We start from the raw sequence: 13,864 nt of genomic DNA on the forward strand, positions 1-13,864 counted from the left end.
TTGATATTTTGCACATGTTTTATATCTAGTGAGTGTCTTGACTTGAACCTCGTCACTACCCCACCGAGTTTACTCTTGATACTTATTGGGTACTATTTGTGATGTACTCATACTACGCTTCTATATATTTTTGTGCAGATCCAGGTACCTCAGAGCATGTCAGACGTTAGTGAACTGTGAAGACTTCAAGGTATACCCGCCATTCTACTTGCAGGCCTCGGTGTCACCTTCTGCTAATTTTTTTAATACTTTTTATTATATTTCCAAATAGTACTATAATTTGAGATTTCGTATGTACTCTGTGTAGAGCTTATGACTCGGTAGCACCTGTTTTGGGAATTATGTGACTTATGTATTTTTGCATTGGGTTATGTTAAACCATTATTCGGCTTTCGTTATTATTTAAGTTGGTGTTTGGTTCTGTCGATCTCGCTACGTGCTAGGCTTACCTAGTCCTAGGTACTAGGTGCCATCATGATCCTAAAGGTGAGATTTTGGAGTCTTGACAAATTGATATCAGAGCTCTAGGTTCACAAGTTTTATGAGTCATAAGCAAGTTTAGTAGAGTCTTGCGGATCAAAACGGAGACGTCTGTGCTTATCTTCGAGAGGCAACTGAACTATTTGAAATTTTTTACTTCTTTCATTTCTTATCGTGAGAATTTATTGAATTCAGGGTTGGAGCTTTTGTCTCTCTATTCTTCACAGATGGCCTACAGACTTGCATTGCCACCTAGCTTATCGGGAGTTCACCTAGTATTTTATGTTTCCATGCTACGAAAGTATCATGGTGACCCATCACATAAGTTAGATTTCAGCTCAATGCAATTGGACAAGGATTTGACCTATGTTGAGGAGCCGGTGGCTATTTTGGACAAGCAGGTTCAGAAGTTGAGGTCGAAGAACATTGCATCGATGGAGGAGGTGACTTGGTAGACCGATCATGATATCCGGAGTAGATATCATCACCTTTTTGGCACTTCAGGTATGTCTTTATACTCATTTGAGGACGAACATTTATTTAAGAGGGGGGGGGGGTATTGGATTGATTTGGGACACTTAGTCCCTTGGTTGGAGGCATAAGTTGTAAGAGTTGAATAGAGTTTGACTTTTATGCAGACGACTCCGAAATGGTATTTTGATAGTTCCAATAGCTTCGTATGCTAATAGGATACTAGTCTATTTCTTGTTCGATCCCAGAGATTTTATTGTCAAAACTTGCATCAATCGAATGCTCTTGACAAGACCAATCGATTGATGTGAGTCTGGATCTATTTCCTGGTCGCTAGAAGACAGTCAAACCACCGTTGACCGTCCAGGCTTGCTCCAAATCCTTTGTTTCTTCTTCATTCGGTGTATAGGGGGTATTATTACATGTAGCATTGGCCTACATGGATTAAATTTGGCTAGTGTTCATGAACCGATCGCTCCGATTTACCGAATATCCTTTCTGTCGCTGGCAATGGTAATTTCCTCAATAGCTAAATTTCTCCTTACTTTTCTCTTTTTGTTTGCTCATTTAAAATCAACAATGTTCGATTCTGCATCAGATTCTTTAATTCTGAAAAATTGCATCACATGTTTTCTCAGAAGTTTAGTTCGTTGATTAATTACGGTTGCCTTTTTGATTAATTGTTGCTTAAAGAGAAAACATGATGCTCACATAAGTTGTTTTAGTAATTTTGATTTTGTGTTTTAATTTGATTTAATTTAGGGCTTTGGTTGTTTCGAGTTTTTGACTTTGAGGACATAGTCCAATCATGGACCAAACGCAGGCACAAGCCCCATAACCAGTAGGCTTGTCTTTTGTTGGGTAAAGTCTTTTAACGGGTAGTAAATACCAGAGGTAAAGAGAGTATTTAAGGAATTAGACTTGAAGAATCTTTCATGTAACTAATTGAGATGCTTCTAGAAGGGAAAAATGACTGCTTTAGTAATAAAGAAGGCTGAAAGGGGTCGTTTGAGGGGAGCTCTAAATCTTAGCCTAAATCTTAGCCTATAAATGAGGAAGCTCTTCACACATTTGGGGTACACATATCACCTCTAAAAAAAGCTGAAACAAATCCCTAAATTCTAATTTTCTAAATCACAGATCTGAATAAAAAAACAAATACAAGAAAATCAAAGCAAAAACAACCAAAAAAAAGAGATTAAAAGCTGTTTCTGATTTCTATTTAGTCGCTGCATAATTTCTAAAATTCTCAAGTTGTTTGGGTATAAGAAGCTGTTGATTCGGCTGTTTGTTCCTGTTTTGCTGAGCTTCCTTCTTCAATCCTTCTACCTTTATTTGACTTGTCACTGATCTTTTCTGTTACTGCAACTTAGGTAAGCATCGAGTTCTTTGCGTTCATGATGATTCATATGGTTAATTGATTAAACTCTCTCTGATTCTCTGACTTTAGTTTACCTACTGTTCTTATAGATCTCAGAATGTATTGAGTTGTATGATTATATAGTTTGTTTTGATGCTGAAATTGAGTTGCATTCCCTGAATTCTGTTTTTGATTTTTGTAACTAATTTGCAATGCCTTAAACTGAAATCAAGTGAGTCGAAATCCTATGATTTTTTATAGATATATGTGTGTTCAGATCTATTATCACTCCTCACTCGAATTATGTTTTGGATAGATATTTAACGGACCTAAGTCATTTTTGTGTTTGTGGTTTGAAGGTAAGATAATATTAATAATTTGAGAATCAGTATCTTCATGCTATTTGCAATTGCGGACACTTAGTAAATTGGTGAGAGATTGGGCATAAATTTGCTTGTTGATGAATTTCTTCAGCACCTGATTTGAGAATCAAATGCAACAGGAAGCATGAATTAATCCTTTGAAACCTCAACAGCTATGAACATTGTTTCAATTCTAGAAGTATAGGAAGCATTTATTACTATAAATTCAAAATCATGTTTTATAATTTACTGATTTGGCGTTGTAATTTTAAAGTCAGATGAACATGTATTCACACTTAGTTTTGATTTGTAGTTGTTTCACTTCTATGCAATAGAGCATGAAAATTGTGAGTTGTAAGTCAGTGGGTTTCCGTTCCAGATGCCATTAGGCCTGAAGAGGGCCCAACAAAATGGCAGGATCAGTTTGGAGTCATAAGACTTTAGAATCTTTGTTAATTTCGAATTTAAGCCCATTTGAAGGTCTATAGCATAGCCTATTTCTCAGAAGGCCCAAGAGATGTCTTGGGCTTTAATCTCGAGCCCATTTGTGCTTGCCTGACCTGTTGGGAGGTTTTTAAATGAGAATCCTTAATCAAATGCACCTGATAGCACTATATTAACTAGAATGAGTCTAAGCAAATTAAAATGAAGCACGAGACCAATTTTTCAAATTGCAAATTAGTTACCTCTGTATCTCCGTCCTTTGCAGTATTTAATACCAGGTAGACTTTCAATTTTATATAAGGCTTCAAAACTCTAGTTTGCAAAAATTCATTTTTCAACTCTCGCACAAAATATATTCATAGTCGTGACCTTCACATTTCATCCCAAACTCTAGGAAACAAATTAACTTATGAACATGCGTAGTTGCTCTTGGGCGCGACTAATAAATTTATTATTGAATTTTATTGATATTCGTTTGTTTTTATGTATTATAAATTTTATAGTAATTAATATTACATGACCAAAAAAATCATATATTTATTGTGGTCTATATATCATTTTAAGGACCTGAATTTTGGTCCTGATAGACATTGGAGACCAACTGATACTTTGTACTTAAGGTGTTTAGGGACCAGAAATATGGTCTCTTGAATGTGTTTCTAGGAACCAGAAGGTCGTCGGTCATTAAAACATTTAGGGACCAGTGAAAAAACCTCGTCGTAATTGACCTTTAGCGGCAGAGGCAATACCGACGAGTCGCGACCAGATTTCTCCGGTCGCTATTGACATTTAGAGACCAGAAACAGACTTTTAGGGACTACATTTATCTTTGTTAAAGGCCAGTTTTCTTGTAGTGAAATAAATTATCATGGTTATAGGTATAGTTCCCGTGGTATAGCTATGATACGTAAATCTAAAATTCAAGTGCGTGTTCATGCGACTTGACGTTACAAGTTTAGATAATAAAATAAACATATTGCGAAGCGGGTACATTTTACATGACGTGATCTGCGGTGTGTATAACACAACAAGTGTACGGCATCGTAACTTATTTATTAAATTACATAAATATTTAAAATGCTAACAAAAGCGGTAAAAGATAAAATGCACAATAGGTATAAAATATATAATACTCGGACAATTAAGCGAGGTATAATTGTAAAGCGACCGCCCGGGAGTACCTCACACCTTCTCATAGGTTAACAGAATTTTTTACCCAGGTCTTTCGTGTTTTGTGGACTTATACATAGTCAAAATTTTCTTGATTTGGGATTTAAAAGAAATGGCGCCTTAGGACGCCCTAAATAATTCCAAGTGGCGACTATTAAAAAATAAAATAAAATAATCTCATTTCAATAATGTCACTTAAATTGAAAAAACTCCTTTCTCCCTGTAAAAATGAGGTGTGATAGCAGCCACTATTCACGCGTTGAAGATTTAGAGGCGCTATATCTACGGCGTGTCTGGTGAGGTGTTCACTAATCACAGGAGTCTACAACACTTATTCAAGAAAAAGGATTAGAACATGAGGCAATAGAGGTGGTTAGAGCTGCTAAAAGACTATGATATCACTATTTTTTATAATCTTAGGAAGGCCAATATGGTGGCTGATGCTTTGAGTAGGAAGGCTGAGAGCATGGGTAGTCTTGCTTTTATTCCAGTTAGCGAGAGACCGTTAGCTTTGGATGTTCAGGCTTTGGCCAACAGGTTCATGAGGTTGGATGTTTCAGAGCCTAGCCGGGTTCTTATTTGAGTGGTTTCACGGTCTTCTTTGTTTGAGCTCATCAAGGTACGTCAGTATGATGATCCTCACTTGCTTGTCATTAAGGACACAGTGCAACTCAGTGATTCCAAGGAGGTGACTATTGGTGACGATGGGGTGTTGAGGATGCAGAGTCGGATCTGTGTTTTGAATGTGGATGGGTTGCGTGAGTTAATTCTTGAGGAGGCCCATAGTTCACATTATTCTATTGATCAGGGCACTACGAAGATGTACCATGATTTAAAACAGCACTACTGGTGGAGAAGAATGAAGAAAGATATTATGGAGTATGTGGCTCGGTGTTTGAAATGTCAGTAGGTTAAGTACGAGCATCGAAAACCGGGTGATTTGCTTCAGAGGCTTGATATTCCGGAGTGCTAGTAGGAGCACATCACTATGGATTTTGTAGTTTGACTCCCACGTACCTTGAGGAGATTCAACGTTGTGTGGGTCATTGTGGACAGACTGACCAATTCTGTACATTTAATTCTAGTCAGGACTGGCTAGAATTTATCTTTGTGAGATTGTTCGCCTTCATGATGTGACTATGTCTATCATCTTAGATCAAGGCACGTAGTTCACATCGCATTTTTGGAAAGCCGTGTAGTGTGAGTTGGGCACACAGGTCAAGCTGAGTATGGCATTTCTTCCCCAGACGAACGGGCAGTCCGAGCGCACTATTCTTATCTTGGAAGACATATTACGTGTCTGTGTTATTGATTTTGGGGGTTCATAGGATCAGTTTCTATTGCTGGCAGAGTTCTCCTACAATAACAAATATTAGTCGAGCATCCATATGGCTTCGTACGAGGCCTTATATGGGAGGCGATATCGTTCTCTGATTGGTTGGTTTGATCCTGGGGAGGCTAGATTGTTGGGTACTGATTTGGTCCGTGATGCTTTGGAGAAGGTGAAGTTGATTCAGGAGCGGCTTTGTACAGTGTAGTCCGGAAAGAGGAGTTACGCAGATAAGAGGGCTCGTGATATGTCATTTATGGTGGGTGAAAGGGTTCTACTCAAAGATTTTCCCATGAAGGGTTTGATGTGGTTCGGAAAGAAGGAAAAGTTGAGCCCTCGGTATATTGGTCCTTTTGAGATTCTTGAGAGAGTTGTTGAGATGGCTTATAGACTTGCATTGTCACCTAGCTTATCGGGAGTTTACCTAGTGTTTTATGTTTCCATGATCCGGAAGTATTATGGTGACCCGTCACATGAGTTAGATTTCAGCTCAATGCAATTGGACAAGGATTTGACCTATGTTGAGGAGTTGGTGGCTATTTTGGACAAGCCGGTCCAGAAGTTGAGGTCGAAGAACATTGCATCGGTGGAAGAGGCGACTTGGAAGACCTATCATGATATGTGGAGCCAATATCCTCACCTTTTTGGCAATTCGAGTATGTTTCAATACTCGTTCGAGGGCGAGGATTTGTTTAAGAGGGGGAGAATATAACGACTTGGTTAGTCATTTTGAGTATTTTAGCCTCGTTTTCCCTATTTGATGCTTTACATATATGTATTTGTGGTAACGTCACTCGTGGGGTTGATTGATGTGATTTCCTGGGGGGGAGGGGTAGTCGAATTGATTTGGGACACTTAGTCCCTTGGTTGGACGTATAAGTTGTAAGAGTTGAATGTAGTTTGACTTTTGTGTAGACGACTCAGGAATGGTATTTTAATGGTTCCAATAGGTTCGTATGCTGATTATAGAATTAGGCGTATTTCCGAATTTGGATTCGGAGGTTCCTAGGTTGTTTTGACTTGTAATGGTGAAAGTTTGAAAATTGATAGGTTTGACTGAGGGTTGACTTTATTGATATCGGGTTCAGATTGTGGTTTCGGGAGTTAGTATAGGTCCGTTGTGTCATTTGGGACATGCATACAAAATTTGAAATTATTTTGAGTTGATTTGATATGGTTCGACATGAGTATTGGAAATTGAATGTTCATTAGTTCATTAGGCTTGAATTGAGGTGTGATTCGTAGTTTTGATATTGTCTGTTGTGGATTGAGGCCTCGAGTAGGTTCGTGTTATATTTTGGAATTGGTTGGTGTACTTGGACGGGGTCCCGGGGACCTCGAGTTAGTTTCAGATCATTTGAGATTGTTTGGGGTGATCAAATCTGGTGCTTTCGCACCCGCAACACTTGGTCCGCAGGTGCGAGTCTGCAGAAGTGGACATGGGACCGAAAATACAGTGTTTGGCCAAGCCCTGGGAGTTCCACAGATGCGGAAGTGTGTGCGCAGAAGCACGATCGCAGAAGCGATCTTTGGTCCGCAAGAATGGCTCTGCATGTACAGTTATTGATCCACATGAGCAGCTCCGCAGGTGTGGCTATTGGTCCGCAGAAGCAAAATTTTGAGACTTAAGTGGAGTGTGCATTTGCAATGATATTTTCATAGATGTGGTGTCGCAAATGCGAAATATGGACCGCAGAAGGGAAAAGGCAGGGCAGAAATAGCTTGATCACGATTTGGATTGGGGTAAGTATTTTTGTCTCGGATTTGTTTATATTTCATGATTCCAACCTTGAATTTAGTGATTGTTTGATAAATTGAATTGAATAAATTGAGGGTTTTTGTAATAACTTTTCAAAACATATATTGATGATTTGATGGCCGATTTAAGTCGGAATTGGATGATATTAGTATGGTTGGACTCGCATCGAAATGGGTATTCAGAATTTGTAAGTTTTATCGGGTTCCGAGATGCAAGCCCAGGGTTAACTTTTTGGGTTGACTTTTTGATTTTAGTTAAAAATCAATGCTTTATTATTCGGAATCATTTCCTATGGCTTTTATTTATAATATTAAGTTATTTTGGCTAGATTCGAGTCGTCCGGAGGTTGATTCAAGTGGAAAGGGCCTATTAGAGGATTAACTTAGCTTGATTGAGGTATGTATCTTGCGTAACTTTGTGTGGGGAAATTTCCCTTAAGGTTTGGTCTAATTTGCAATATTTTTGCTATCTGAAACGACATGTACATAAGGTGACGAGTGTGTAAGCGTGCGTATGTGTTGGTTATGACTAGATTAGACCTTAAGCTATTAATATGCCTCGATATGGAGTTGGTCGTTATATGAAACATGCTTTTATTTTGTTGTTCACTCCCTGCACCTTTATATTATTGTTATGATTCTTGTACATATTGTTGTTGAGTCGTGGGCTATATCTTGTTGTGGAATTGGTATTTTTATTGTGGTGATGTTGTGGAACAAGTGTACATGAGGCGTGTGAGATTTTTATTGTTGTGTTGTAGTTAAGAGGAGCATGCAGCAGAATACGGGTAGTGTGTATATTGATGCGTATGTGGCGAGATAAGGGGTGGTGTGTATATTGATGCGTATGTGTATATTGAGCATGTAGTTATGCGCGTGTTGCTAGTAAGGGGAAATACTTCATTGTGAAGCACACACATCGAGATAAGGGGGCTTATGCGCGTAAAGGTATTTCGAGAAAAATGGTTTAAAAATGGAAAGCTCTGGTGGCGTCGTAGGGGGAACTTGTGATTCATGATTTGTGATTATGAGGTGTGGTACTTCGGGGTGATTCTGGTTGTAAATCTTGTGTTGGAACGGCTTGAGGATATGAACTATCATTATTTTCCTTAATTGATTCACTAATATTTGTACTGTGTTTGGGTTAAATTGTTGTGTTATCACATGTTTACTCCTTGTTGCCATTTATTAATTTTTCTTACCATTGTCATATTTATATTGATATTCAGCACGGGTTTTATGATAGTGAGTGTCTTGACTTGAAACTCGTCACTACCCCCACCGAGGTTAGTTTTGATACTTACTAGGTACCGTTTTGGTGTACTCATACTACGCTTCTGCACATTTTTGTGCAGATCCAGTTACCTCAGATCGTGCCAGACATTAGTGAGCTGATTTGAGATTGCTGTGGAGACTTCAAGGTATACATGTCATTCTACTTGCAGGCCTCGGAGTCACCTTCTGCAGATTTCGAATGTACTCTCTGAAGAGCTTATGACTCAGTAGCACCGGTTTGGGATTTATGTGAGTTATGTATTTCCGCTTTGGGTTATGTTAAACCATTATTCTTCTTTCGTTATTATTTAAGTTGGTGTTTGGTTCTGTCGATCCTGCTCTGTGTTAGGTTTACCTATGTAACGACCCGACCGGTCATTTTGCTTTCTAGATCCCAGTTTCCCTAATTAAGACTCCCCATATGTGCTTTTAATATTTTATGATTTGCGGGGATGGTTCGTTTAGGTTTGGAAGGGTTCGGGTTGAAATCGGAACACTTAGTTCCTTAGTAGTGGCCAAGTTTAACGTGAGTAAATATTTTGAGTAAACGACCTCTGAACTGGGATTTGAAGGTTCCAATAGGTTCGTATGATGATTTTGGACTTGGGTATGTGTTCGGATCGGGTTTTGGGTGATCCGAGAACGTTTCAACGCTTAATGTGGAAAGTTGGTTCCTTGAAGGTTTTCTAATTCTTCACATTTGGTTTGAAATAGACTTTGGTGTTATCAAAGTCCGTTTGGGATTCCGAGAATAGGAATAGTTTTGTATGGTGATTTACGACTTGTACGCAAATTTTGGGGTCACTCGAAGTTGTTTTGGTATGATTCGGCGTTACTTTTGGAAGTCAGAAGTTCATAGTTTCAATAGGCTTGAATTGGGTTGTTATTCGTAGAATCGATGTTGTTTGATGTGATTTGGAACTTGTTGGTATATTTGGATGGGGTCCCGGAGGCCTCGGGTGAGATTAGGATCGAAAACGGATTGGAACTTGGACTTGGAGAGCTATTATTGTTGCTCAAGTCTGATGTCATCACACTTGCGGAGGGAGTGACCGCAGGTGCAGTCACGCAAGAACGGTGTGATCATCGCAGGTGCGAGATCTGTGGAAATGAACTGAGAGCGCAGGTGCGAGGAACATTCCGCACCTGCGAGGTCGCAGGTGCTGAGGATAGGCCGCAGATGCGGAATTTGGCAAAGATGGCCTGGGGAAGCATAAGCGGACTTGGTCCGCAGGTGCGCATGCGCTAAAGCGGATCCTTGTCAGTAGAAGCAAAAATGCTGGAGGCAGGGGCTATTCCCTATGCGATCTTTGGACCGCACCTATGTAACCGCAAATGCGGTCGAGTGACCGCAGGTGCGATAATCGCTGGTCAGTGAGTGCATTTAATACAGGACTTAGGCTATTTTCCACACACTTTCACTTGGTCTTGGCCGATTTTGAAAGCACTTTTGAGGAGGATTCTCATCAACATCACAAGGTAAGTAAACTCCACCCATTTTTAAGTTAAATAGGTGGATTATAAGTAGATTAACCATGGAAAATTAGTGAAAACTTGTGGGATTTTGTGAAGAACCTAGGGTTTAAGTAAAATTAAGATTTGATCATGGATTTGGTGGTGGAAATTGGAATAAATTATATATTTGAGTTTGTGAGGTCATGGGTAACATTTATATTCGAAAATATTCGGGATCCGGGCATGTGGGTCTGGGGTGAATTTTAGGAATCTTCCAAATTGGGTTGGGTAACTACTATAATAGCTAGATTTTGAACATATATTTATTAGTTTATATGACTTTTGGCTAGTTTTGGAGTCCTCGGCGTCGATTGAGCAGTTCTAGTGAGGTGGAAGAGCCGAATTGAGGACTTGAAACCGAGGTAAGTCACTTTCCTAACCTTGTAAGAGGGAACTTATCCCCTTAGGTGTATTAATTGGTGTGTGCTAGTTGTTGTGGGGAGCTGCGTACGTACGAGGTGATGAGAGTCCGTACATAGCTATATTCGTGATACGTCCGGGTAGACTTAGATTTACATCATGCCTTTAATTATGCTATTTTATGCCTATCCTGTGTATTAATTATCTTGATTAGGACTGAGGTTGAGGATTTTAACTAAGGATATCGGCTTAGTCTCTTACTTTAGAAAAATTGGGAAAGATTTGATAAATAATAGATATGTGTCTTCTCATATTGCATGTGTTTCCGCGAGCGAGGTAAATTTATCCACTCTTATGGGATCAGATCGTTCGCCTCGGCAGTGAAATAAACTACTCTTATGGAACTAGGTTGTTCGCCTCGGTATTATGGTAACACTACTCTTATTGGATCAGGACGTTCGCCTCGACAGGTTGGTAACACTATTCTTATGGGATCGTACTGAGTACCACTATTCCTATGGGATTGGGCCGTTCGCCTCAGCAGCTTCGTGCTTAATAATCAAAACTGGATTTGGTTTGGTAATAATTGAGTTAACGCCTTCACGGTTGGTTATGATATGTTTAGTGATTTGATACAGGCTCATGTGTGGATTTACTGTAGTTACTTTTATTTGCTTCGTTGCTACTTGTAGTACACTCACCATGTCTACTTTATGTGTTTATATTATTATTTGAACTCTAGTAAGTGTCAAGTCGACCCCTCGCCACTACTTCTTCGAGGTTAGACTAGATACTTACTAGGTACACATTATTTTTCGTACTCACGCTACACTTCTGCATTGAATGTGCATGTACTGAGAGAGGTACTACCAGTGGTCACACGGGAGCATAGCCGATCATCTACGGAGACTTAGTGGTGAGATGCTTGCCTTGCTACGATCTGCAGCACCGGAGTCTCCCTCTACCTTGTTTATTATTTCTGTCTATCACTTTCAGACAGTAGTTGTATTAGTTTTTTATATTCACCAGATTGCTCGTGTACTTGTGGAATAGGGTTTTGGGGGTTTTAAGCATTTAAATACAGTTGTACTTATCATTCCTATCACTACAGTGGATGTACTTATTATTCTGGTATTTTGTCAAGAAAAGAGTATGTACAGTTGCATGAGATCTTACTTAATTTGTTCTTTTAAAAGGAAAACTTTTGTTTCAAATGTTAAAAAGGGATAAATAAATTGTAGTTTCACTTGTGGGCTTACCTAACGGCGGAGTTAGGTGCCATTGCGACCTATTAAGCATTTGGGTCTTGAAAACTTGGTATCAGAGCTTTAGGTTCACATAGATCCCACGAGTCATGAGCATGCCTAGTAGAGTCTTGTAGATCGGTGCGAAGACATCTGTACTTATTTTCGAGAGGCTATAGGGTGTTAGGAAACTTCTCTTTCTTCATGTCCTATCTTGTAGTTGATATTGTGCTAAGTAACTTTCTATTGATCTCTCACAGATAGTGAGAACATGCGCGGCGGGCATACCAGGCAGTAGTGGAGCTGCTTGATAAATGGGGATTTTGACTGCTTATTAGCACCTTTTGGCTTTTGTTTTAGTATAAAAATTATTGAATTGTATTCCCGAAACTAGTAAAATTGTGCAAATTGCAGGAATGCTGGAAGTTTGGTCTATCAAGATGAAATTCGACTTAAAAAGGAATGTTTCGAAGCACAAGGAAATAAAGAGCGCAAAAGCACAAATAAGTGATCAGCAGAATTCCATTTGCGGCAGCAAACCAAGAAGCAAAATGCAACAGAACTTTCAGCAATGTGCGGACCGCACATGAATTGTGCGGCCGCAGAACCAAGCTTTTACTCACAAAGGTGCAAAGTTCAGAGAATATGCAAGAAGACCAAGTCCCGAAGCCTTTGGTGAAGTGCGGACCGCACAAGAATTGTGCAGCCGCAGTCCAAAAATATACGGCCGCAGAAACCTCCTTCCTCCCAACTGAAGAAATCTGCGGACAACACATGGAATTGTGCGGCCGCAGAACCTCCTGAGGGGCATTTTTGTTCGTGATTTTTGGCCCTGTATCAATAGACAAGTTTCACAAAATTAGGTCAAGTTCGAACATGCAAAAATGTTGTAGTCGTTTCTTTTAGCTATTTTAGGAAGTTTTAGCTTATTTGAGTATTTTAACATCAGCTTACATCATTTTAATCTTCCATTATGAGTTTAATTAGACTTTCTTCTTTATTTTCTGCAAATTCCATTATGTGTAGCTAGTTTTTTACTAGGGTTGTGACCCAACCCTAGTGTGTAAACCTTATGGGTTTTGGTTGATACCCATTTAGACTTGAGAAAGCGAAATTGAGCAAAATTACACTCTGACCGAGAGTTAGTTAGTGCGTAACGTAGAGTCGAGAGCTATAATACACCCTAATCAACAAAACAAGCATTAACATCTTTATCCCATTAGGCAAACACCTGGGTTATGGTCACAGCCCTAGGCCTTTAAACTATTTAGAAAAACAACAAAAACACTGATTCGCTTCTAGTTTCTTTTCTTAGCTTATATTGCTAGAGTAAAATTAGAATTAGAAATCAAAACCTGTTGTGGAAGTGCAATTTAGCTATTCCTTTCACTTTTATCAAGTGTATATTCCTAACACCTTTAGTAACTCCCTGTGTAAATCGACCCCGACTCTTGTTGGGTACTAATCTTCTAACGACCGTTTTCGCTCACTATTGAGTGCGGATTGGACGTGGATCAATTTTTGGCATCATTGCCAGGGAGTTAAAACGGTGTTAGCTATATATTTGGGTTTGATTTTGGAATATCTTCTTTTTCTTCCGTGTTACTAACTTGTGTGAGAAATTGTAGGTACAACCATGGGGAACAATGAGCTCGCAAATTTGCCTTTGGGGGATGTGGACATCATGTATGAGCTAGTTGACGAGGTTCCTCTTGAACCTCAAGCCAGTAGAAGAGGCCGAGTGCCTTATGACAATATCCCCGCTCCACCCCCACATTCACCACGAGCGGCTCCACACTGGATATTACCTAATGAAGGATATGCAAGTGCAATAGTCCCTTCTCGTATTAGGGCGGACAACTTTCAAATCACCAATATGATGCTCACTTTGTTTGAGCAATGGTGTTTCTTCACCGGTGCTCCAACTCAAAATGCGTACAAACATTTGAAGGGGTTTGTGGATACTTGTTGGGGGAGTAAACAAAAAAATCTCTCTGAGGATGCATTGAGGCTAAGGATTTTTCCCTTCTCTCTACGGGGGAAAGCTTTAGATTGTTTGGAACGTTTGCCGAACCATTCCATTCACACTTGGGAT

General features: G+C 39.4%; 1 protein-coding gene across 1 annotated transcript; it reads left to right on the plus strand.

Annotated features, from left to right (window-relative positions):
* Positions 1–4,515: 4,515 nt before the first annotated feature.
* Positions 4,516–5,197, plus strand: LOC138907905 (uncharacterized). Its single transcript, XM_070198528.1, has 3 exons — positions 4,516–4,583; positions 4,708–4,777; positions 4,907–5,197. The coding sequence occupies exons 1-3, from the start codon at positions 4,516–4,518 to the stop codon at positions 5,195–5,197; spliced, it is 429 nt and encodes a 142-aa protein (XP_070054629.1).
* The last annotated feature ends 8,667 nt before the right edge of the window (positions 5,198–13,864 follow it).

The sequence above is a fragment of the Nicotiana tomentosiformis genome, chromosome 3, assembly GCF_000390325.3.
Source record: "Nicotiana tomentosiformis chromosome 3, ASM39032v3, whole genome shotgun sequence".
Lineage (NCBI taxonomy): Eukaryota > Viridiplantae > Streptophyta > Magnoliopsida > Solanales > Solanaceae > Nicotiana > Nicotiana tomentosiformis.

Excerpts from the sequence above, each read along its gene's own strand:
- LOC138907905 (XM_070198528.1), top strand. The coding sequence starts at position 4,516 with ATGAGGTGTGATAGCAGCCACTATTCACGCGTTGAAGATTTAGAGGCG. Across the intron at positions 4,584-4,707 it reads CTATATCTACGGCGTGTCTG|GAAGGCCAATATGGTGGCTG; the intron begins GTGAGGTGTTCA and ends TTATAATCTTAG. Across the intron at positions 4,778-4,906 it reads GTAGTCTTGCTTTTATTCCA|GTACGTCAGTATGATGATCC; the intron begins GTTAGCGAGAGA and ends GAGCTCATCAAG.